The sequence below is a fragment of the Amyelois transitella genome, chromosome 22, assembly GCF_032362555.1.
Source record: "Amyelois transitella isolate CPQ chromosome 22, ilAmyTran1.1, whole genome shotgun sequence".
NCBI classification, from domain to species: domain Eukaryota; kingdom Metazoa; phylum Arthropoda; class Insecta; order Lepidoptera; family Pyralidae; genus Amyelois; species Amyelois transitella.
Window position 1 is genome coordinate 4260204 of NC_083525.1, and position 26057 is coordinate 4286260.

General features: G+C 33.6%; 4 protein-coding genes across 5 annotated transcripts in view; 2 read left to right on the forward strand and 2 right to left on the reverse strand.

Moving 5' to 3' along the window:
* LOC106134172 (rabankyrin-5) overlaps positions 1–26057 on the reverse strand; it is a 46249-nt gene that overhangs the window by 13121 nt on the left and 7071 nt on the right. The window lies entirely within an intron of this gene.
* LOC106134173 (uncharacterized) lies at positions 2582–14413 on the forward strand. The gene is made up of 5 exons (XM_013334148.2): positions 2582–2813; positions 7647–7809; positions 11159–11341; positions 12309–12468; positions 13044–14413. The coding sequence occupies exons 2-5, from the start codon at positions 7761–7763 to the stop codon at positions 13165–13167; spliced, it is 516 nt and encodes a 171-aa protein (XP_013189602.1). The 5' UTR covers positions 2582–2813; positions 7647–7760; the 3' UTR covers positions 13168–14413.
* Positions 8095–10209, reverse strand: LOC132903194 (uncharacterized). Its single transcript, XM_060950814.1, has 2 exons — positions 9044–10209; positions 8095–8962 (listed from the first exon to the last, which is right to left on the reverse strand). The coding sequence occupies exons 1-2, from the start codon at positions 10207–10209 to the stop codon at positions 8194–8196; spliced, it is 1935 nt and encodes a 644-aa protein (XP_060806797.1). The 3' UTR covers positions 8095–8193.
* On the forward strand, positions 16585–25445 carry LOC106134174 (uncharacterized). The gene is made up of 3 exons (XM_013334149.2): positions 16585–16944; positions 19027–19197; positions 23630–25445. The coding sequence occupies exons 1-3, from the start codon at positions 16899–16901 to the stop codon at positions 23878–23880; spliced, it is 468 nt and encodes a 155-aa protein (XP_013189603.1). The 5' UTR covers positions 16585–16898; the 3' UTR covers positions 23881–25445.

Genomic DNA, 26057 nt, shown 5'->3' on the forward strand with positions numbered 1-26057 from the left:
CTCAGTAGTTTTGGCTTCACTTTGGCTGTGAAACCGTCACTTAGTAATGTAAGATTACCAATATTGATTTAAGTATATAATTTTAGAACGGTTTTTGTAAGGGTTATCCCTATAACATAGCCAATCAGAAACGCGGGGGTCAACTAAATTATTATATTTATCGTTCTAGCTACTGCAAGCTGTCCGCCAGCCATTGTGACCACTGCTTATTACACAGAGCACGGAAGTTTACGGTGGGCGAGCTATGCTCTGCGCCTTATTACAATGATTGATGGGTTCTCGTCGCTGACAGGACGCTCCGAATGCGCAGCACATCCGCGCAACTCAATGTAACTAATGAATTACAATAGTCCACTTTCTCGATTACACAATACATTGTGTCACATTTATATCGAATAATCGATATATTTCGGAAGCTTACTCCAAGTAAGCAAAGGAAACGCGAAGTGCGGACTGAATACTCATTTGACGATGCAACTTCATTGCCGCCCTTATGTTGGTCAGTTGAATCACGTGGTCTGGCTTCTAAATATGGGGCTGAAAACCTTTGCCCAAGTGCATATAATGATATAATATGCAGAATGTTTTTTTACTACGTTTGATTTCTTTACTCGAAATGTATTGCTCTTAGTTAAGCGCACTGTATTTTTTTTTGAGTCAGTAAATGTTCTTTACACTAAAACGAGTTAATTTAATTGAAAAAAAAAATCAGCTCTGCTAAGCTAACTGGCCTGTCTGTTTAAAATAGTTTTAATTATGGTAGTGAGTTTGTTAATTATCAAACTACTTTATGTATACTAATATTATAAAGCTGAAGAGTTTGTTTGAACGCGCTAATCTCAGGAAGTACTGGTTCGAATTGAAAAATTATTTTTGTGTTGAAAAGACCATTTATCGAGGAAGGCTTTAGGGTATATAACATCACGCTGCAACTGTTAGGAGTGAAGAAATAATGGAAAATGTGAAGAAAAACAGGGTAAATTAAATATTCATCCTTGAAGGCTTCAATGAAGCCCAAAATAACTATTCCACGCGGACGAAGTCGCAGGCTCAGCTAGTAACTTTTATGAAAGCCCAAAAACCTATCAGTATTTTTGACCGAATAACCAGTTACGAAGACAATATCGCAGATGTTATAGATTTCTTTCATTATTTTAATAAATTAACTTTGTAGAGACACCTGTAGCAAAATTAATTCAATTGTATATTAGAACCGATCGCACCTTGGGTAAAATGAATATAATGATATTTGACTTTTAGCATTGATAAGAACAAACAAAACATTTTGACAACAATATGTAGTAAAACAGTACTTGATACTTCTGCCCCTGTTGTATCTAGGTTTACTTTTAAAAGTTTAATGCAATGCAAAATGTTTAAAAATGTCGCTTTAAAGCATGTGTTTGGTCAAATAATTCTTAATATTGTTAATGGAAAAGTTTGCAAATTGTTTGCATGTTCCTTATATGAGAAGTTGCCCAGCCTTCTCTTAACCATATCCAAACTTCCATACCAATATTATAAACGCAAAACATATGTTAGTAACGAATAAACTAAAAAACAAGTCGCAAAACCTTCAGGAGTGATATAGGCCAGGTTTTTGTCTGGAAATATAAAATTGAGATTTTTTTAGTTGTTAATGAGACGTGCAAGTCTAGCATAATATTGATACATACAATTGTAACTGTCACGCATTTTGATGCACCACAGATACGGGCCGGATGATAACGTTCATGCAATAATCAGATGTGACGTAGCGCACGTATTAAAGGGGACTCTACCTCTGCCGTATACTCATTATTCAGATAATCTATACTAATTACTATCAAATAAACAATCCGACATCTGGCTTTAATGGCTTAACCGTTTGACCGATTACAACATAATTTTGTATGAATCAAGTTACTAAATTAATCAAAGTCAAACATTAGCAAAATATTTCCGATCCCAGAATTAAAGATGTTAGCAAAATTTCCAAGAAAATTCAAAGCAAATTATGTATCCACTCGTCTTTTTAAATTTGAATTTTCGCTTGGCAAACAAAACTCAATATTAGTAAATAAACCAGACCAGGCTAATAATAATACCAACAGCAGCAAAATGAAGGAATATTTAACATAATGATGTTAATATCTTGCTCAATTTGAGTACCTTGTTCACATATCGCTCACCTTGACTGTGCACAGAGTTTGTTGAATGTAAAAAATAAACAGATATTATGCACGCTCTTGACCTGCATTTATAATTTAACTATTTGTTCAGGATGAAGCATATTAATTGGAATATTTTAGGAATTTTATTTATTAAGTATAGCTTAGGTTTAAAAGTAGTTATAACATCAAATATTAAAATTATTGTATTTTACTTATTTTAATTAACGCTGAAACTGTTCGGATATTGATTTATTAAACAACCAATAATTGAATCATCATCATCTCAGTCACGCGAAGCCTCTGCTTCAAACATATATGATATTGCTTCATGAAGTGATGACTCATCCCTCGTGAAAAACGATCTTAAGACGCATTTGCAAGATTTTTTTAGCATTATAACGTTACACAAGTGTTACCTCCAATGAGTTGAGTTGTCGAGTCCTTGCATGGCGGCATAGGATTGTGGAGTCGAGGCAAACTATGCCAAAGACGACAGTAATTCAGCGTGCCGCCTACAAGACGCACGTTAGCGGTTGTAAGTCGATAGACATATACACGTGCAAACTGATAAGGGAAAAATTAATGTTTATTTAAAAAAAAAGTGCTACATTGTGACTGTGATGGATATGCACGAGTGAGAATGTATTTTTAATTTAATTGGTGAGTGTGAAGGCGTTATTAATTTAATGTTAGGTATCAGAAAAATATCCAGTAAAACTGGTTAACCTGTGGTATATGTCGCATAAGGTATTTGCCAATATATGGTGAGCCAATGAATATTAATTTTTCCTTTAAATATTTTCGTGACAACCACAACTAAGGTGAATTGAAATTCTATTTTTGTAATATGTGTCGGACACGAGTTGAGTTAGTTAAATTAAATTTAGTTACCTATACAAATGTAGCATGTTGACATGTGGATTAAATCAAATGTACTAGGCAATTTTTTATAAAGTATATAAGAAAAAAAATAGGTTTCTTTTGTAGTCATGAATCAAAATGAAAAAGATTTTAGCGAATTTATTTCAACACTAGGTAATAATCTAGAAGTTTTATTTAGTTCCGGAACTATATAAAACTTGATAGAGATGAATTGATAAATAGTACCTACCTGCAGGTACTATTTATCAATTCATACAATACAAGATTTTTTTAATTTGTGTAAGGTACATAACAAAACTTCTCAACCGATTTTATTAGGCTCAAGTAGAGATAACACTAGACATTTAGGAGATAGCTATTATGAATAAAAAGTCTAGTCACCAAAATATTTCTTACTGTAAAGAGTGTGTTACAAATATGAACAAATAGTCAACATCAATCATAAAGTTTACCAAATGAAATCCATACTTTATACAGAGATGATTTTAAATCCTCATTACAAACCAACAAAACAACGAGGTTTGCGTATAATTAAGAATAATAGGTTAATTGAGTGTAGGCGAGATCACTGAGAGATTTAACTGCTGCCGTAATGTAAAGGGGCGCAAATAAAATGTTACATATTCATAATTACGTGCCACTCCATCTCTATTACATTGATTTGGTAAAAAAAAACGGCCAAGGAAATAGGCAATCATTCATCTAGTACAGCTTTTACCATGATCCAATATGGGTTAGGTTAACCTGCAAAAGTTGCGGAGATCAGACAGGAGGCGTGTAAAAACCTGACCACTCTAGGATCATGGTCAAAAGGCGCATCTCGGTCTCTTCTCCAGAGAGGTGTGGCTGTAACCCGGATTTACACTAGGTCGAAGAAAATAACATATTCGTATAATGTGTTTTAAATAAATTTTGAAAAAAACATGACTTATGCCCCTTTTTGTTACGCCGGCACAATGCAGCTGTTTATATCTGTGGTTGACTCCGATTCTGTTTCGTCACCGAACAACAGCGGCCCGCGCCTACGGGCTGTGACGTAAACCAAAACTTGACCAAGGGGGGCACGCTTTGTGTAACGTGCCGTGACCTTCTTCATCATTTGGGCAATTTGCCGGCTCTCGATTCAAAACATTTGGACCTTTATCTTGTCTGTAGTTGACATTTTGTAGTATACTAAATATTATCCTAGACCAGCGAGTTGGCATGAAGAGAGTAATGAAAGAGAGAGAAGTGCGCAGGGACCTCGGCTAGTGGAAAAATGTAGAATATACCTGAATATTAAAAGAAAATGCATCGTGTATTTTAAAAAGATACATTGTTTTGCCATTAGTTGATATAAACACCTGATAAGGAGATACTGCATTATTGACACAGATACAACGAACATACATATCTGGAATTTAAATTTATCTTAATTGATTGTTAGCATATGTTAGTAAACTACTATAACATTGTAATAAAAATACTCATAACAATAAAATATAAATTATAAACTCATTTTTGATGACATCCAACAATGAGAAAAATATAAACTAGCTGTTAACAGGAGTTCGTCAGCGTTTTACATACACTTTCTTATTTTCCGTAATTTACAGAAATAAGCAGCAGCCTATGTGACTCCTGAATTCCACATTTCATCTCTGTGCCAAATTTCGTCAAAATCGATCCGAACAAAAATACATAAACAGACATATTTTCCCTTTCAAATTAGTTTAATTTAAACATATTTCGAAATATCTACATAAGTAATATACACCTCTGCCTACCCCTCCGGGAAAGAGGCGTGATTTTATGTATGTATGTATGTATGTAATATACACAGTACATAGTACATATGAGTGCAAATGTGCAGTGTTGCAGTAACACCTGCAGTGAGCTGACAAAAGAGGTCAGGCGCATAACAAGGCGTTTTAAGAGCTGTCGTTCTAGTCCATATGAAACCTACGGCAATGTTCTTAAACAACGTTTAAGAACAACGTTAAACTACTTGTAATACTACTCGGATTTTAAAATAAGTAATACGAGTATCATAAATTGTCAGGCCAGTGAAAAAGCCTAAATCTACTAAAACCGGACTAACTTTTTCGACCACATTAAAGTCCCCCTATTTTCTCTGTTTGTGCGTAAATCTCGGAATGTTGTGGAGGGATTTTCTTCCTGTTTAAAATGTAAGAGAGTTTTCGGAGAAGGTTTATACATATTAATAAAATATGCTACGTGCGAAGCCGGAGCGCGACGATAGTGATTTGATAAACCTTTAAAAAGTCTTTTTTCCCTTTGACTCTTAGCCTTCTTCTATTTTAATAGAGTATTGGTAACATTAGCCTAGAAATTATTCACAACATAAGATGAATCGTGTATTTAATTACGAAATGTAGTCAACGCGGCGAGTTCTATTGTGACCTTAACCCACCAGCGAGATTCATAAATTAAATGTGACGTTACACTTGTTTATGATACTAAATACCGATAAAATTAAAAAATTAGCTTTTGTAACTATTAAACGTTTAATTAAATGCTTCCACTTAGGTATAACGAAACGTTGTGTAGAGGCCCCTAATATACATACATACATATGATCACGCCTATATCCCTAGCGGGGTAGACAGAGCCACCAGTCTTGAAAAGACTGATAGGCCACGCTCAGCTGTTTGGCTTAGTGATAGAATTCAGATTCAAATAGTGACAGGTTGCTAGCCCATCCTCTAAAAGAGGAATCCCAAGTTTATAAGCCTAAGCTTATAAACTCCTAATATATAGTTTTAACTTTGTCATTTATTATGGCACTTCTTTCATCAATATTTTTCGCTTCATTTATAAAGTAAATATTATAAAAGCACCAAAAACAACATGTCTATTGCTATTTACAACCTTGTTTTTAAACAAAGCAGGCCAAACTGTTCGTACCTCTATGATTTACTCGTAGCTACGAAAACTAAAATGGCTCATGGCCTCGCCCAGCCAAATAGTAAATGATTAGTGTGATATCGCCTTAAGCTTCTGATTTCATCCGATGATGATACCATCACGCGCGAAGGTTGAACCAGTCAGATGATCTGAATATGATGTAAAAACATTATATGCATTAAATATTAACAATATTGTAGGATACGTTAATAAGTCGATTACAAATAAGCATGAACCTGTAATTGATTCTAGTAAGAGAATATTATGTCATTTTATGAATATTTGCCAGTTTCTGTTATGTAAAAATTAATTTGAGAAAATAATCATGATTTGCTGTCCCGTTAAACTATAATGCCAATGTAACGTAATGCCAATACTATCCGTAATTTAAAAAAATATAAACTAAAAATTTTCTCTTAGGAAATGGGTTAGCAACCTATCACTATCTTAATATCTATTCAATCCCGTGATTTATGCGAAACCGAGACATGCTACTTAACCTAAACGCACGCATATAATATTAAATAGTAGTATTTTATAAACCTACGACAGTATACTATAGATGTTAAAATACTGCTTAGAAAATACTGACAGCAAGTTGATTGTTGGCTAGTTCTTATGTAAAAGAGATATTATTCATATTTGTTTCTTCGCAAATGCCAATTTAGTTATAAATTTTAAGCTATAACTTGCTTTTGCGACAGAGATGAGCGAAAATTATATTAACATTTACATATTTACATACCTATATTTTAATATGGGATACTTACTCCGCGATGTTATATTTTACTAGTGGCCCGCCACGGTTTCACCCGCCGGTAACATGAAACATGTTGTGAAACTTATGGAACAAAACCATAATTTCTTAACAAACTTGTTTATTGCCTTACCAAAATATATTCTCATCATTCTATTCCAGAATGTCTCTTTTCATTTAAGTTTTTTTTCGAGTAGATATTGTATTTTATAAAAATTAATGCTCCTGTCCGCAACATCTTTCCCCATAACAGATCACTGACAATCTCAATACAATTAATTTAACCCTCTGTAATTTATAACTTAGCGAACAAACAACACGTCGGTCAGTTAACTATTTATTTCTATGTATGGATGAGTCATTTTAATGTCTTGTATACGGCGAATGCATTTCATACGCGGAACAATCGGTTTCCTATTCATACTGTACTTATCCTTCACATTCACAACCTTCACATTCCACATTATAATTGAATATTGTGTTCATATTACTAAGTATTATGCGTGGTTAAATAATGGAACGTCAGCTGAACAAATAACATTTTTTTCTACGTGTTTAGTCCATAACAATCACGAGTTGAATTTGGTGTTCTTATTAAAAACACATATACACCACACGTCACGTCATGATCACGTCTTATTCCCGGAGAAATATATAGTATTTCCACTAATCAAGATCCTTGAAAACTACTTTATAAATAATATATATTTTTTGTGTTAGACTCACAGTCAAATCAGACCAGTGCTAGTTCAGTCATGAAAAAAAAAGCAAAAACTTCACATTTATATTTTCCTTAGAAAATTGGGTATTTTCACATCACATCACATCTTTAAGTGAATGCCGTATGTACTTATGTAGATATTTCGGTTTATGCTGTTTTATCGTCTTCTTTTTCTTCTATTTTATTCAATAGCGTCAAAATAAATTTTATTGCATTTTAATTTCAGATACTGGCATCAATGCAGAGCTGACCAGACCTTGGTAAATGTGAAAAAAAATGAAAAGCGACAGACAAAATTGGACACTTTCAGTTAATTTAAAATAATAAATCAACTAAGAATATGGAAAAATGTATATGGGCTGTGATCTTAATAGTCTCTTTTACTGCAGGTGAGTTTAATAATACAGAAGTCATATTTTATTATTCGCAACGTATTTTATAATAAATACTTAATAAACTACAGAAAAAGTGACAACAAAACGCTGTATAACCAGCCTTCATAAATTTTAGACTACACTAAATTACGAGCTTTGCCGTCGATATTATAACATTTATCGTATGGATACAATCTCAAATAAACTTCTTAAATTAAAATCTGTATAATTACTGTTAGTTTCAAAGGCAAAACGAATTTACCTTGACCATAAACCACACACTTAAAATTAGAAGGCGGTCGTGCTTTGCCGAGCAAAACAAATTAAAGAATTAAAAAGAGTAATGTCGACTTGCAGCGGAAAAATGTAACAAATTTAATCATTGTAGGAGAAAAATAGTTAATATTTCGATTGTCTTACCACTCCACTAAACAAGTCGTACAATATGACAGAAAATAAAGCCATGGGCGCCACGACAGCAACAAGTCGGTAGCCTGGCGTCGGATCTCTGAAGTCATAGCACAGAGAATTAAATCTTCTGCCTTTCTCTATACACCTAGAGCCCGGCGCGCCGGCAATGTATATAGGATCATCGCTGTCACATTTAGTGCCACCATCCGCTGAGAATACATACTTTGTAACAAGCCTCGCGAGCATACCTTTAGTTCGGTTCGCAACCACTTTTTTTTTCTCTCTAAACTGATTTTGTTTAAATATAGCATCTAGTTGGTTTTCATTAAGAGCTTTTGCTTTGTATGTGATATTCTGAACAAGGGGATATTTGCTTCTATTGGTAAACAATATTTTGTTCAAAGTTATGCCAAGTTGCGATAAAAACTCGGCATTTGTAAAATCGGCGGTCGTATTAGATGACATTTTGGCCGTAACGTCTTTGTGGTCAATAAATCCACAATGATATAAACATCCTAGTGAAAACGGAGCACCTGGTGCGAAATTGCATACAACTCTTACATCTCCATTGCTTTTTTTGCCATAAGCACAGCCAATTTTGTACGTATTGGCCCATAATAGTTGAACTGTGGGGAATGTCGTAGCCTGAATATGTCCGCATGTAACATCTGTCTTACTTATCTTTTTTAAAGCAGTCAAAAACCACGTATAGATACACCCAATTATGGCCGGAAGGAAACATTCATGTCGTGGCACACTGTAAGCAAAATAAAACTTATCAATATCTTCTATTTTTTAAATACCCGTCAAATTATCCATTAGGTTTAAGGATTCGTACCAATCTGAAGATTGTCCTGAATTATTACAACATTGGTCGGCATATTTTGTGCATTCTAAAGGTGATACGAAACTGCCGTCGAGAGCGGAGCATGGAGCTTGTCCAGGTAGACACTGATGAAGCCATACACTCGACATTTTCTCCAAATCATAGTCATAAATCATTTGTTTCATATTGGCAGCAGGAGGAAGGTTCTTATATTCTTCCGATTCACCACTAGCTATACGATTACGCATTGAATTTATAGTATTCACTAATGCCATTTGCTGTGCCATAGTTGGTGTATAGATTACATAATTCTTCCCACATATTTTTGCGACAGAATTATCTTTAAATAAACAGAGAGTATGATCTCCGAAACAAGGCGATACAGAACACCATTTATTGACTACTTCTACCGTGACATCAATATGTTTAAAACGTTGCTTTTTTCTATGTTTTCCCAAATCAATAACATTCTTAAGTGTAGTTTTATGAATCGCGAAAACATCTGTAAATGGTTTCCTTGAAAATTCTCCATACACAACTGAAAGATCCCAACAGGGATAACGTTCGGGCACGTACCAAGTATTAGCAGTAATTTTACTACGGTCAATAGCAACATTCTTGAGAGACATGTCTTGTGCAGCTGGGCTAAGATTAAAAAAGTCTATGTATTGCAAAGATGACTCTGTAGCTGTTTTGTTTACTTTGGGATACGCAAGAGGTACTGTGATTAAGGGAGTAGTAGTATTTTCCTGTACTTCTACCTCCTGTCGTGTGTCCGAGTTTATATCTTCGTTGACATATTCGTAATCTTTAAATATATTATATGGTGTAGATGGTGTGGTCGTTGTTGAATGATTTGTAGTAGTTAATGCATTGCTGGCAGTGGGTCTGGAACTCGTCATAACATTCTTGTCCAATTTAGTATGTTTTAGAAATAGTGGTTCAGTAACAAACTTCTTAGATAGCACGTAAAACTTAACATCATCGTATTCATAATACTCTTCGGAAATAGTGCGATGTTTTTCCTTCTTGAGGACAGGTACTGCAGATCTACGTTTAGTATTGTTTGTCGCTGTTAAATTTGTTTCAACATCATCACGAATCAAATCTTTTGCAACTACTTCATCGCCTTCAATAAAATATTCGTCAGAGATAGTGTAGCAATTTAAAGCTAACATTAACATAAAAAATAATTTAATATACATTGCTTCCATCTCGGTCGAAAAAAGCGATACATACTAGATTTCGGCATTCCTATATGTCATAAATATATTCTAAATCATACAAGTAAAATAACTATACGTGTCACAGGAACAAAAGAGGACAAGGTTTGATTCCAAGCATCAATGTACCTACCAGAATATTCATTGCAAACCTGCGTAGGAGTCAGTTAAAAACATGTGACTCAGATGGATACTATACAATATTATGTTATAATATACCTTGTTACAATATACATGCTTACATGAGTCATTGACTCTCGTTTATATCTTTTTAAGCAGATATAGGTACAGTAGAATTTTACTTAATTAAAAAAACACATTTGGTACATTTTAAGAGGATATATTTTCTTGTTATAAGGCGAACTATTTGAATGTGCATTGCTGCGTTATATGATATCATTATACACTATTATATCATCTTAACTATTTAGTGACTAACGCTTTACTTCTCAACGGTCAATGACGCCGCCTGAATTGTTCTAATATGTTCGTGATCAGAATCAAATGTAGAGCTTAGATACTTCTTTCAGTTTCCATAAAAAGAAATGATGACAAATGTTTGTAATAAAATAGGAAAATACAAATTACATCATTAATATTTAAACGTTGTTTACGCACAACGTTAATTTGATTAATTTATATTTCGCTTGACTATAATGCTTTTTTTTTGGCACCAGGAAATAAAAACCAGTTTAAGTTACATGTTTTACTTATGCACGTATATTATGGACTTCTATGAATAAGTATACATACATACATTACTTTAATTCTTAGGAGTTTATAAAAACTTTCAATATTTTGGGCTCCAAAGCCCAAAATATATTATTATATTTAATTTAAAGCGTTTACAACATTTATATCTTGCAATTATTTTCCTATTATCAATACATTTCCATGATTTCAGGACCTCCAGGAGTATCGTCCTTGCAGTGCTACAAGTGCCACATAAACCCGCCTCCGGGAGAGACATACAACACCACTAAGAACCTATGCGCACATTTTGATTACTCCACCAAGTTCATTGTTAACTGTCCATACTCCACTATGTGCATGAAACAGGAGTTTCATTTAGACTTACCGAATGGTAGTAAGTATCAGGCTACACGCCCTTTTAGATCCATACTAAGTAATATTATAAATGTAAAAGTATGTTTATTTGCTTGTCTATGATTTATCAACTTGACCAGTCCTAACGAAAAATAGCGCACACATATTGCGCACATTAAGACTATTTTATATTTAGAAGAATACTACCAAGTTTATTGTCAACTGTCAGACCTCCACAAAGTACATGAAACTAGAGTTTCGTTTGGAAATACTGGATGGCAGTAAGTATAAGACAAAACTGATTCTTCCGAATAAACTAAGTCGTAACAGCTAGTTCATATCATAACATTTTTTCAAGATAGGTCTTGGAAACATTTTAGTTACTATATAAAAACATGTGGGCAAAATTCAATAACATGGTGTATATTATTTATATACAAAATTATTTACAGTAGATACTGTGATATCTCACTTCTGACTCAATTCTATAAATCATTAAAATTCAATCACGACTTGAAACCTACAACTGGCAATATTGTGAGTCATTTCTACAAAATAAATATGATTCCAATCTCTCCGCTCTATAAAGAAATATCCTGATGCTGACGACTCATCAATGGCTGAATCCGCAGGGACTCGTGACCGGAATCTCGCTCTCGTAAAACTCTGAGTGACTGACTGACAGATAACGCACAGCCCAAACTGCTGTACTTAGAAATTTGGCATGTAGGTTCCATATGTGGTCGGGGGATGCACTAACAGAGGTATTCCCAAAATTCCCGCGAGAACGGATACTAAAGAGGACCGCACAAAATAAAATTACTAGTATATAGATATCTTTATCAAATCTTAAAAACAAGTTCATTTTTGTGTTAAATTTCTGTGCAATAAGGATATTATAAAAAAAAAAAAACAAACAAATAAAATGTGAAACTCAGAAAATTTATACAACCTTGTAATCATTTTAAAGTTTAACTTTTACAAATGTAAACATTGTACAATTCCAGAGACAATCACAAACGTTCGGCGGGACTGCGCGTCACAAAAGCTGGAGTACCACGACTATCGCAATGGGCAGTGGTCGCCGAAAAGCGAGGTCCTGGAGCCCTACCAGGAAGGTTGCCAGAACGTCGACGACAAGGGGGAGAGGACCACGTCCTTCAACAGGTGAATGCTTTTCCCCCTTTTTTGTGAAGACAGCTTCGGTACAATCGGTCTGTTTTTCCTATCGCTCAACTTTCATAAACGGTTTTCACCAATAGTCAATTTGCTTTTCCCAATCGGTTTGATTTCCTTCAGTAAACTACCTATTAGTTAACTGTTTAGAGACATAGCTGTACCAGGAAGACTGCCTGACTTTAATAAATAAATAAAAACCTAGGCTACCCATTTGGAAACTGAATTTTATAACGTAAATGTAATACATACATTTAGTATTCCAGTATAAAGTACCAACTTAAATCCTTAAGTTTATGTGATTTCAATTTCTCAATGTGTTGGTGACTCTCTATAATTTATTTACCTTGATTACCCATGTGCTTACAGTATCTTACTAATAGCTTAATACAAATAACACTTGTCAATAATAATTTTTGGAGACCGTCCAGTGTTACTTTGAATTTTATTTTGTATTCGGATACCGAAAATATACATTTTACAACAAGTCAGTTTACATAAATTGTAATCCATTTAACACATGCAGGCATCAAGCTTAAACTATATAGGCTATTTCAACATTTCAGATACTGCTACTGCCGCTCAAATTTATGTAATACGTCGGCAAACTCCAACCATGAGGGCTACACCGACATCATGGGGGTCATAGTGGTGTTCAATCTAATGAAATACATCAACAGCCTCAGATAATTCTTAAGACAATATCAGTTTACAAGCAGGGTACAAGATTTATTAATTAAATCACAAAACCAGTGTAAAATTTTAAGAAGTGGACCACAGGCACTGAAGACACCGCTTAGAATGTAACCGGGAAGAAATTTGGATTAGGCTTCCTTAAATTCACACATACAACATCCAATTTTCTAAAAATCCAGAATCATAAATGACATATGTGGAAAAAGTTCCATCTTAAACCATGGATCTTCAAAATGGATTTAAATGGACATAGAAAATATAAGGACCAGACAATCGATTTAATGAAGTCTATAGAAATAACTTTAAAAATAATAATTTAAAAGCTGTTTCACGATTCTTCAGATATCAATATGCTTACCCGATACCCTGTAGAGTAAATGAGATGTGAGTAGAGTGATATTCTCAAAATGTGATACTAAGTAGTTCCTCTAAGAGGACAAAACTTTTATTTTGTACTTTAATAAGATGATGAAGAACACATTTCTGTAAATAATTAAATAAAGATAACTATTTCAATGACATTTTCAAACAGTATCGTAATTATATTAAAGAAAATTACACAATAATCTATTTATTTGTGGACTATAATACTTACGGTTGAAAACTCATTAAATTTAATGTACATTATATAAAACCTAATTTTTATAATATTAAATTTAAATTGTTAAATCTATACCTATTGAATAAGGGACATTCCAGGACTGTGAATACTGTGATTGTGACAAAAAAAAAATGTAAATGATGTCTTAAAATATTTAAAAAGGACAGTTTCACAGATTACAATTAATTAAGTATTGTACTTCAACTTCGATTTCTTTCAATTTTGTTAGACAGATGTCTGTAGACATGTATACCAATATCATGTCATAGTAAATAAATTATACATAAGTTATTCAAGGAGCAAAACTATTTTATTAAAAAATATATAAATGCGAAACACTGCTTGTTTATCTTTCTGACCGTCTATTAAGCTTTTTCGGCTAAACTACTAAATCGAATTTGATGACTTTGTTTAAGTTGTGTAAATTAGTCGTGGGAAAAAATAGAGTATTGTTTCTGGAAATCTAAGGACGCGAATAAATCCCGACGATTTTAGATAAATTCTTGTAGAATTGATTTTATATTGTTTGACTCTAATAATAAGGTTTAAAGCTTATTATTTAAGAAATTATTAAATTGGCGATAACTTAAATGAAATTGTTATTTAAATCCATGCCAGATTTATATAAAGAGAAGTAAAGCGTAATAACGTACTAAGACGAATGTTTTATTCTTATATTATATTTTAAATCACACTAATATTACAAGTCTTATTTTTTGTTTGTTGGAGCAATGTACATTTTTTGGTGTGGCATAGGGCCATTCTTTATCGATAGAAATTTAACGTATATTATGTGTAAATGCGACCCTTGTCGACGATATTCGTGCTAACAATAACAGACAAAACTATCAAGGGAAACAGCATAGCATACTATATTTCTGCAAATTCTCACAGGAACGAAGTCACGCGCAATAGCTAGTAAGTACAATATATAATTCAACGCATGAACTCCAACAGTGAGGATTCCCGCTGCTGAACGGTTTTTCAAAGCCATAATTGGAACAAGAAGTACTCCTATTGGAATAATTTGCAAGCCTGAGTATATCACAATCACTATACTTACAGCATACAGTGTCTTACTGTGCAATGGCTTCTGTATTGTGTAAATTTATAGATACACCTACTGATTTAGATGAATAACTAATTAACTTTTGTACCAATTACACTACGATAACAGTTATTGTATAGCGAAATTTGTCAGCAAACGTCATAAATTTTTATCATCAAATGGATGAGTGAGTAGGGCCGTATCATGACCAATATTTCACAACACGGCTTGTTAGCGAAACACAATTACAAAGTCATATTTTATTTTGTTATTCTATGAAACGATAACCATTTGGTGTCCATTAGTGATCCTAATGGATAAGCAAGATGCCTCGTTTCGCACTACTGAAATATTTACTGAATCAAACTTGCGTTAAATAAAGAGGCAATCTGGTCAGAGACATATACACTGTTGTCTATCATTTAATCCCATGGTCTTATGACAAACAAAGTCATGCTGCTGCAATGGAAACTATAAATCTGATATCAAACGAGTACAAATACCTACAGTGTCGATAGTTCATACAATACTATCATACACACATATCGTATCGTACATTCTTAGTTTAGTCATTTTTTTTATAAAACATAGGATTGTAAGATAGAGAAAAAACATTCATATTTAGCTATATAACAGGCTTATAAACTTGGGATGCTTCTTTAGGCGATGGGCCAGCAACCTGTCACTAAATTTCAGTTCCATCCAGCTGAGAGTGGCTTTGAAGACTGTTCGCTCTATCTACGTCGTTAAGAATACTGACTTGTTTTATGTAAGTAGGTACATGTATAGAAGATAGGACGGGAAAACGCAATTCATCTAACTCGTGATTGTATTTGTATCTGGAGCGGATACAGATATTTTTCTTAGATAATGAAAAGCAGGTGCATTAGACGTATCTTTCAATATAATAAACAAATCTGAGAAAAGTAAACGTTCTAAATCCAGGTGGATTTAAGGTAACTTAACAGATATTCTATTCTAATTATTGATGTGTGGTGCGCATAAAGGCACAGGTTCAAATCCCACCTCGGCCAACTCAAATATTAATTGATGCTTTTACGGTAAGGGAAAATATCGTGAGGAAACACCTGCACAATCAGGCAACTAGATGTGTAACCATGATCTAATACGGGTTAGATTTCCCTGTAAAGGTTGCAGAGATCAGATGGAAGTCACTTTGTGTAAAAACCTGCAACTTACCCAATCCATGATCCTTGCATGATCATAGGGTAACACCGCGGTCTTCTCCAGAGTGGTAATAAGGATGTAACCGGGACAAAAGCCAGGAGGAAGACAAGAAGTTTCTATTCTAGGTTAAGGTAATATTTACCTCATTTTGTTGTTCACTTACATGTCATAGCTTTTGAGTAAAAGGTGGTATTGAAGTAAATTCAATGTAATTATTTGGAAAAAGAAACAGATTTTTTTTATAACATAACATTTTTCAGTGGTAGTACCTACTTTGACTCTAGGGTAGCTACTGTTATTAAGACTGAAACAAGGTTGATTATTATGTATAAAAAATATATTAACGACAGGTAAGAATATAGGTAATATGGACTAAAGAACCCTCTTAATTGACAACATTCGTAAACAGCACGCTAAAAAGCAGGTGGCTTATTGTATTGAAATACATACTCGTATGTTAATAAGTAGAGAACCGCACCTCGATAGCCAATGCCAAAATAAAAATTGGCAAGTCGAAATCGGCCGATCATTGGAATGAAAAGCGCTCCCTCTTAAAAAACGTCACTGATAGCCGTCAAAAGTTGGTTAGTCTCGCGCCGGCGCTAACCGCGGCCGAGTGATTCAGCTCACTGCTGCCGGGTGTTAAGAGCCTTATTATTCGATATTTGGACATGTACCGTTTCGCCACTGGGCTTGCTTCCTGTGAATCACAAGTCGAACTCAATAGCCGGTCGGTTTCAGTTTCGTTTCACACATGGAGGCACGACGGCGACTCCGTAACGGTTAATTAGCCACAAATGTTTGTTTTAAAATCCGCGATCGTTTTTATAAAGTGAACAACTGCTATTAGCTCTTCACAGGAATTTTAAGTGGAGTTTCATTTATAATATGGATCAAACTTTGCTTATGTTGGCGATAATTTTGTTTTTTAATTGTAAGTCGTTTCAATATTTTTACAAACAACACGATTTATAAATAACGAAAGTTTATCGGTACATTGCCAGTTAAAATTTTTACAATGTGAAACAAAGAAGAATAATTATGAATTTGTATTATCACTGTGCCACTCGTTTTGTTATCACTTTTAGTTGAATTTGACCTATTTATTTTTCGTTCTCTCTAGTAATGGTTTTGGGTAATTAACCACAAGATAACAATTATTCGAACAAGTGGCTTGTTAAGTTGAACAGACACGGAAAAGTTGCTCTTCTCTCTACAAAAAATACTGCCAAAACGCCAAGAAAGACTCTTATATGAGGAATGAGATAAAACAATTATATATAGAGCAGTATATTTTACATTTTGACAATGAGCAGTAATAAAGTAATTAAACTTGATCTTTTAAACTGACAACATTCGATTTGGAGTTTTTACCTAAGAGAAACGGGCCAAGGAAGTCGTGTAAACATCAAAATTATAACTTTTAAACACATATGCAAGAATATTTCAAGCGAACCTTTAAAGGTAACTTGATACATATGGCTTGTATTTTGTTTCAAAGTATGTGGGTGTAATGAAGGTTGATCGTATCAGACTGCATAGAGTAGTTCTTTCCAAAAACAAATGTTGAGTAAAACTTCTAAATTAATTATCGCAAATTAAGTTAATCCTATTTCCCAAAGAACAGGCAGATTAAAGAAAACAGATATGCGCTTGCTATGTTTTACTAACACCCCTTGCTTGCTCCACATTCACAATTGCCGATCGTCATACACTGTCATTTTCACTCTATTTAATTTCAAACGATTGGCAAGAATACATTACTAACAAATTTACTCATACGTTTTTATTTGATTTTCTTTTATACTACGATTACATACAGCCTAAAAATCGGCCAAAAAGTCATCGAACTTCCAGACATAGTTACAAAACTTTTTCTTGCGACATAATCTGTGCTTCATTACCATTAAATTAAATAAAGACCTTTAACCAAAAGGTCACGAGTTCTTATACGAAACAGATTGAATAGGTTCTTAGAAAATCAGCGTACTCTTTTCATAATAAAACATACCTACTGTATAAAGCGATCTTAGGGTAGAATAAGTGACTTGTTTTATTGTGTTTTGCTGTAAGTTTCCAATAAAATAAAGAAATTTTGCAAGTCCCAAAGCGTTTGGAGGCTAACAAGAAAAATATGGTCAATGAAGAATTCTTGAAGCACACACATTGCTAGCACGATTAATTGAGCTAAAACAAAATTTTAACGTTTTAATTCTGGAAATAAAAATGTCTAGCGTTTAAGATTAATTAATATTTATTGGCTGTTGTTAAGTAAGACGAGACAATGGTTCGTAAAATCTTCAATTCTTTGTAACGAGCAAAGCTTTTATATAAGTATTCTGTATGTGGGTTTATATATGTCACCTGCAGCGTTATTTTTGTTTCAACCCACTCGTATTTGGGAAGTTAAATTAGAGAGCTTCAAATACGTAGGTCACGTACATTGTTTTATGGTCGTACGTTCTGAAAACAATACGGTGTTAGCATGAACGCAAATCGTACCATACCTTTGTATACGTTCCCTAAGTTTATAGTTATGTTAATATTAGCGGTAAAATGATAGTGTACGCAGAAGCAAATAAACAGGTAAAACATGTATATATTCCAAAAGTTAATAGGAAATCAACCTTATCAAATTAACTAGGTAATGATATTACTCAACGCAACAGGAATCAATACTTTGTTTTGTTAAATGGAAACAAAAAAGGAATTATTTACCTTATTAAAACATTCATACCAATATCGTCAAATATCCATACTAAAGGGCTCTTTAAAAGTATCTTACTTCCATACGCTCATCATTCTCTTTATTTGCGCTTTAAAGTCATTCAATAAATAGAGAAATGGTAAAAATAGGCGATGGACTAGCACAATTTGTGAATCTCAATTCCATAATTAAGCCATCCAGCTAAACATGAGTATCAAGCCTTGTAACTCTGCCTACCACTTAAAGTATAAAGACATGATATAACATATGAGTGACAAATGTCTTCAAAATCATCATTTAACTTTCCAGGGGCAGAAGCCTTAAAGTGCTACTACTGCGAGCCCTTAGCTTCCAACTACCAAGACATACGGTACACCAAGCCGTGCGAGAAATTCGACATGAGCGACATGTACGTGGTGGATTGCGACTCCTCGACCATGTGCTTCAAGACACAGGTCGATTTCGATTTTGGGACTGGAGGTGAGTACCATGAAACATAGAAAGAAATTATAGGTTGACAATGTTAGGAGGAGGAATTGCTTAATAGCAGTGGGTAATAAAGTGGTAATTTATACATATAAAAAGAAAATGTACTAACTTAAAATCTATTAATGCAATAATAAAACGGCTCTTGCTGTCACATTATAGAGATAATTGAAATTCCAAAATTAAAGCCAGAATCAATTCTTCTATGTATATATATCACATGTAAAGTCTACTGCAAGAGACACTATCTACTCGTAGTATGTAACAGATAAAGAATATTGAAATTATTTATCTTGGTCTCCCGATAAGTAGAGAAAAATGACCTAAAAGAGATAAAAAAAAACATAAAAGACTGATAAACTATAAAACAGAACATGAAGTTGAAAAAATTGATTTTATTAAGACAATTTTATATATCGCTTCCTTGCAGTATCTAGAAAATGAAATCCACAAATATCTGTATTGTGTTTCTCAATTTTTTACGATGAAGTTTCTTGATCAGAATCATAAAATTACTGAACTATTAGAAAACAGAACAAAGTAAAAGTATAATTCATCAGGTTCAAGGCATACGACTTTTCATTTGTCAGGTATCTTAGTGCCACTCTCTGGCATCTTGTGCCTACTGCTAATAAAATATTGCAATACAATAAAGGAAACAATAAAACTATTGCGATGGCAGATTACGAATGACCATAAAAGCTGTACGTGTTTATATCGGCGCTGAAGTACTGATCGTTGGGCGGAGGCAACGACCTCGTGACCTGAACGTCATCCGTAAGCTGCCTACAGAACAGACACATTAATTAGGATCGACTTAGCATTAACTTAATTAAAGTCTAGAGCAAAATAAAAACAACTGTATAAAAAGAAAAGGACACATCTGTCGGACAGCCCGGATTCCGATGTTTGGCATATGCCGTATGTCCAAATTCATTGTGAACTGAGCCGAAGGGTTCTTTAGTGTTGATTTAGATGAATTATTACTCATCATTTTTGTGTGCTATTTTATGTTTAACATAATCAATCGTTTCAAGACTTAATAGGTATCTAAAGTATCACCGCTTCGTTGTAAAATTAATTATCGAAGTAACTTAATAAACATAAACAACAACCATATCTCGTCAATATAGTATCTACACGCTATTTCCAGCAATTAGTTTCAATCACAGAATTTATATTTCTATGATTTCAACCCTCATACCAAAATAATGATATAAATTAAAACTAATCCAATCCACAATAACGTAATAAAAATCACATCCACTCAAGATTGCCATTTTCCAAATAAGGGTTATTATATGTGAGCCGCCACTTTTATAGCGAACGGCGCGCCTAAACTTGTATAGCCAAATGCTAAAGAGCACTCAACATGCATGCACATGTAAGGGAAAATAGGTCGTCAACAGACCACACAATTTACGACTAATTTATTCTAAGAATTAGTACCATGATATTTTGGTACTAAGTAGAGAAACAAATTGCTGTATTATTCTTACGGCTTAATCACTGAACTTATTTGATATCCTACTTTATTTCTGGACGTTTCCAAAGGGATGATGATCGTTCTGTACTAGATATATTTATTTTTTATATATATTGTGAAATAAATAAAAACAAATTAAAAAAAAAATGAATCAATACATAGGTAATCTTTCTGGAAAATGTGTAGAAATGAATCAGAAGCAAAAGCTAGTTAAATATTTGTTTAAGGACACGTTTAGTTTAAGAGGATACATAACTGAAACGTATGATAGGAAAGAACGCAGGCAAAAGAGCTTTTCAAATTGCAATCGGAAATACCGGATGCGTTTCTTGAATCAGCGCGTGACGCATAAATTATCAGCTGCCGACGGTGCTAATGCAAGAGCATACAGCAGTACATATGGATTGCAACATGTGGTATGGGATACCAAGAAATTACGAACTATTTTTTTTTAGTATTTGGTTATCAATTTCATCATCAAGCCATACAACTGAACGTGGCTTTGTAGTCTTTTCATAACTTTTGGCTCTATCTTCCTCGTGAGGGATAAACACGTGATTGTACGTTTAAGTACTGTATCAATACAAACATACCTTCGTTTGTGATTCATAAAATCACGCCCCTATTCCAGAGGGGTAGGCAGAGAATATATCTTGCCACGATCACTGCATACTTCTTTCGCATCATCCATATTTATAATTCTCTTTATGCAAGTTCGTCGGTTTGACCCGACCTTTCGCCAGGACGTCCCCAATTTGATCAAGGAAGGAAATATGATTGATAACAATTGGGTCACCATTAAATTAGAGCAAGAGCCCGTGAACGCCAGACATACCTTATTTTGTAAAAGCTGAAAGTTTCTGTAAATATGCCTCTAGTACAGGTAGGAACGATCCCCACCTATGGTACTCAGGCAGTGGTTGCTTTGGCAGGTAGCAGGTAATAAAGGTATACTTTTTTCAACCTGAAATTCGTTAATTTGTAAAGCTCAATTTTTTGATATTTTATCCGTAATAATACACAAACTCGCGTTACTCATTGCCAGACACGTACTATGGTTGCAACCCCTTGCCAGACACCCCTAAAATATAATATTTTGTAACTCTACTTACGTCATTTTGTAAAATCTGAATTTAATACATATTTTTTGGGGAATTATTCAAACAAAGTTTCTGTATTAGCCAGACATTTTTGAAGGTTCTATTATCCTGCCAGACGCATTGGAGTGAGCAAAAGTTGCAAGAGTGCGGAGTATATGTAGTAACTGGAGCGAGTGGAACAGAGTGGGTATCGTTCAGCGGACGGTTATACACGCATAGTAAACGTTGTAATATTAATTTGTGCTCGTTGTAAAATAAATTTGATCCAGTTTTAATAAAGTGCTATCATGAGTGACTAAAAAGAAGACGGAGTTTGCTTTGTCTGTAAAAAAAAGTAGTGAAGATTTTATAATATTTTACGAGGAGACTTTCAAAAAATATCAGACTATTTTAAAATTACGAAAAATACATAACCTCAAATATAAAGAGATTATTTTATAAAATGAACTTCATATAACTTAAAAATAATATGAATTAATTGTTTCGTTTTTTCACAGTATTAATATTTTGTTATACAGGGTGACATTTAAAACAACTGCATCCTTTTAAACATACACTACACTCATGTTTCTGAGCTGTTTGAGCCTATTTTTATTTAAATTAAACGTCATCATTTTCACATTTAAAAAGCCCTAAAAACTACGTCACACGCTTTATTAAAGACCAATACTACAAAAATAAATTAAAACTAAACATGTAAATAAATGTCTGAAAAATAAATTATTTTTCTTGTATCAAGATCAAGTAAAATACAGAGTTGTCGAGATCGCTCAGCTAAATGAATTGTATCGTTGACCTTTGAATCTTAAGCGTCGCTTTTCCGCCGCCCGGGGTGATATGACGTGTTTAGGATCGTGGATTTTGATACTTTTATTTTTTTTTCGTACTTTCTGAAATATGAATCGATATTTTTCTTTTAACGTTTTTAAATATCCTATAGATGAGTACACTTAACAGTTAAATTTATGCAGTTGAATTAAAAGTCACCCTGTATAATTCTTAATGAACATTGTTTTCAAAATTTTGTATGTAATGCTTTTATTTAATATTTTTTTTTGATAAATTAGAAAAGAGACCGCATAATAAACGACAGCTGATGCGCAATGAAACGTCGCAAGAAACCGAAAGCTCTGTCCCACTTGCTCCAGTTACTACATATACTCCGCACTCTTGCATCTTTTGCTCACTCCAATGCGTCTGGCAGGATAATAGAACCTTCAAAAATGTCTGGCTAATACAGAAACGTTGTTTGAATAATTCCCCGAAAAATATGTATTAAATTCAGATTTTACAAAATGAAGTAAGTAAAGTTACAAAATATTATAGTTTAGGGGTGTCTGGCAAGGGGTTGCAACCATAGTACGTGTCTGGCAATGAGTAACGCGAGTTTGTGTATTATTACGGATAAAATATCAAAAAATTGAGCTTTACAAATTAACGAATTTCAGGTTGAAAAAAGTATACCTTTATTACCTGCTACCTGCCAAAGCAACCACTGCCTGAGTACCATAGGTGGGGATCGTTCCTACCTGTACTAGAGGCATATTTACAGAAACTTTCAGCTTTTACAAAATAAGGTATGTCTGGCGTTCACGGGCTCTTGGGCTAAATGTATTAAATAAAAGCGAACAAAATTAATTATGCTAACAAGTCTGGAGGGCAGGCAGTCAGTAAGGTGTGGTAGTTTACTGGAATCGCCACTTACATTAGCAACTTTATTTCATTTTGTCATGGTTTTTTAAATTAAATTAAAGTTTTAACATGTCACTGGTATTCTGTTCACATTGCAATTGTATACACAGTGCATTTTTTAGTAACATACACAAAATGTCTTTTCCAGTAACAACGACCTACCAACGAGGCTGCGCTGCTCAAACTTTGAACGGAGACCAAAGGAACATAGGCGGCAAATGGACCCACGTGACCAAGATATACGAAGTGTACGAAGAAGGCTGCAAAGTTGAGAAGGACAGCGAGCGACTGACCACAGGCACACATTGCTACTGTCGCGGGGACTATTGCAATGGCGCATTTAAAATAAACAGTCATACAATTATAGTGATAGTTAGCTTAATTTTATTAATCGTATAACATAGTGTGCGAATATTTGAAAACCTAAATCAATAATCGCTTTTTAATAATGGAGCAAAATTATTTATATGCTGTATTCAGCAGTGTCAAAGCTGGAGTAGCTTAGGATGAGAATGCAAAAAAATTTCGCTGCGTTGAACGAGAGACAGAAAATGAAAGGCAAATATGGACCTATGCACTGTAAGCTTTGGAATGGTCAATACTATAAGTAATCCATTAGGTAAACAATAAGCAACCTTGAACGATTCTTAACTTTAATTAATAGTCATGAGAAGAATTTTATCAAATTCATTATTCAACAAAAAGACCTATCAACATTGTTTGCCTTTATTTCGGTACCTAAGAAATACACGATTTTTTTTTGTTATTTTTATTTACACACTCTGTCACCGTGTGTGTGTATGTCAGTAGATTTCATTTCCAACACGTCTCTCTCATGTCTCTCTCATCTCTGCATGTTCCCGGGTGAACCCTCCACAGAAGTGTTTTGGGGCCCCGGGGTCCTCTGACCCGTTATCGTCCACTCTTAATAAACTGGTGTAAATATATGTTAAATCTACGGAAACAAAAGTGGAACATAAATGTGTATAAGTAATGCTATTTTAAACTTTACAAATATGAGGTAATGAGCTAAGGATTTCAACGAAGGCCGTGCTTAATGCGCGCTTTACAGAGGATTCATTATGTATGATATATTAATTCTGTACTTACGCAACATTCAATTTAAATGCAAGACTGGGTGTTACAAGTATTTAGAGTATTTAGTACGTGATAGATTTTTAATTATACAAGTTAATATGCTTAATACATTGTTAAGCTTCCGGATCTAGTTAGTTTAGAAAGAATTTTTTGTATTTTTTATTCATATATATTGGAAGATATGCATTTGCAAGACATCATCAATTCAATACCAACAATGAAATGTATGTATGAGTATACTGTATCGAATTATTGTAAGGTTTAGGAGAAGTAATTTTATTTTTATGTTATCCCTTTTAATATTAACAGTAAGTATTTTAATTCAATATTAACATCATAAGACAAGTTTTTAATTCAATTTGGAGACAGCTCTACCAATTAGGTACTATTATTTATAATCTATATGTTCTAAACGACAAAGACAAGGAAAAAGATACAGCACTAGTCAAGCTTTACTTTGTTCCAAAGAGTATTTATTATAATGTTATATGATTTAATGACTTTAGAAGGGATTCTACAGAACATGAGAACTTAACATAAATAATCTACAACTATATAAGGGAGCTTTCATACGGTGCTTTAGTTTTACGCATTGTTGCTAGTCATAGTTTTATAATGTGTAAATTTTGATACGATGTAATTTTTTTTCTATTAATTCATTATTTAAAGATAAGGTTTATATTATACTAAAGCTTTATACTGTATTTAAAGATAAGGTCAAACCATATTATATTTGGCGCGCATAAACCTACTTATAAGTTAATCTTTTCTAGGTTACGCGCACAGTATTGTTCAAAATGCATAGCAAATAAGTAATCATTTTAATTTGTAACATTAATTTCATGATAATAAATCATTCCTGATACATATAATATTTAACTTTGTTAAAAAACATTGATAAAATAAAATAGAATGTAAATTTTTTAACAAAGCAATGTAAAAATATGCAAATACTTACTCGCCAAGTGTACATTTCGATGTACATTTCCACAATAGTATCAATTTCAAATATTTAATTATTATGGGTACATAGTTGTAATACATAACAGAAATGGCTATACTGAAAATGGCCAGGATGTCCTGTGGCAGCCAATTTTGGATTATATTAAAATCCATACTTGATGTGGTGTCAATTAGCTATAACCTCGAAGACTCAAACAATGTGATCATTAGGATAGGTCAACATACTGCCATCATTGCAATATACAGATCCCCCTCATATCGTAATATTTCTAAATTCCTAAATTCCCTCGATAATATTTTAACAAAATTAAGTAATTTCAGAACGATAATGATCGTAGGCGACATAAACATAAATTTAGTCAAAGATGAGGATGACGACACTACCCAATACTTGAATCTTGTAGCGTTCCACGGCCTTCTTCCAACTCATAAACTGGCGACTCGGAATGACTCTTGCCTCGATCACTTTATTCTTAAAACTAATTATTCTGCTATGACCTTCGTAATGGACTCAG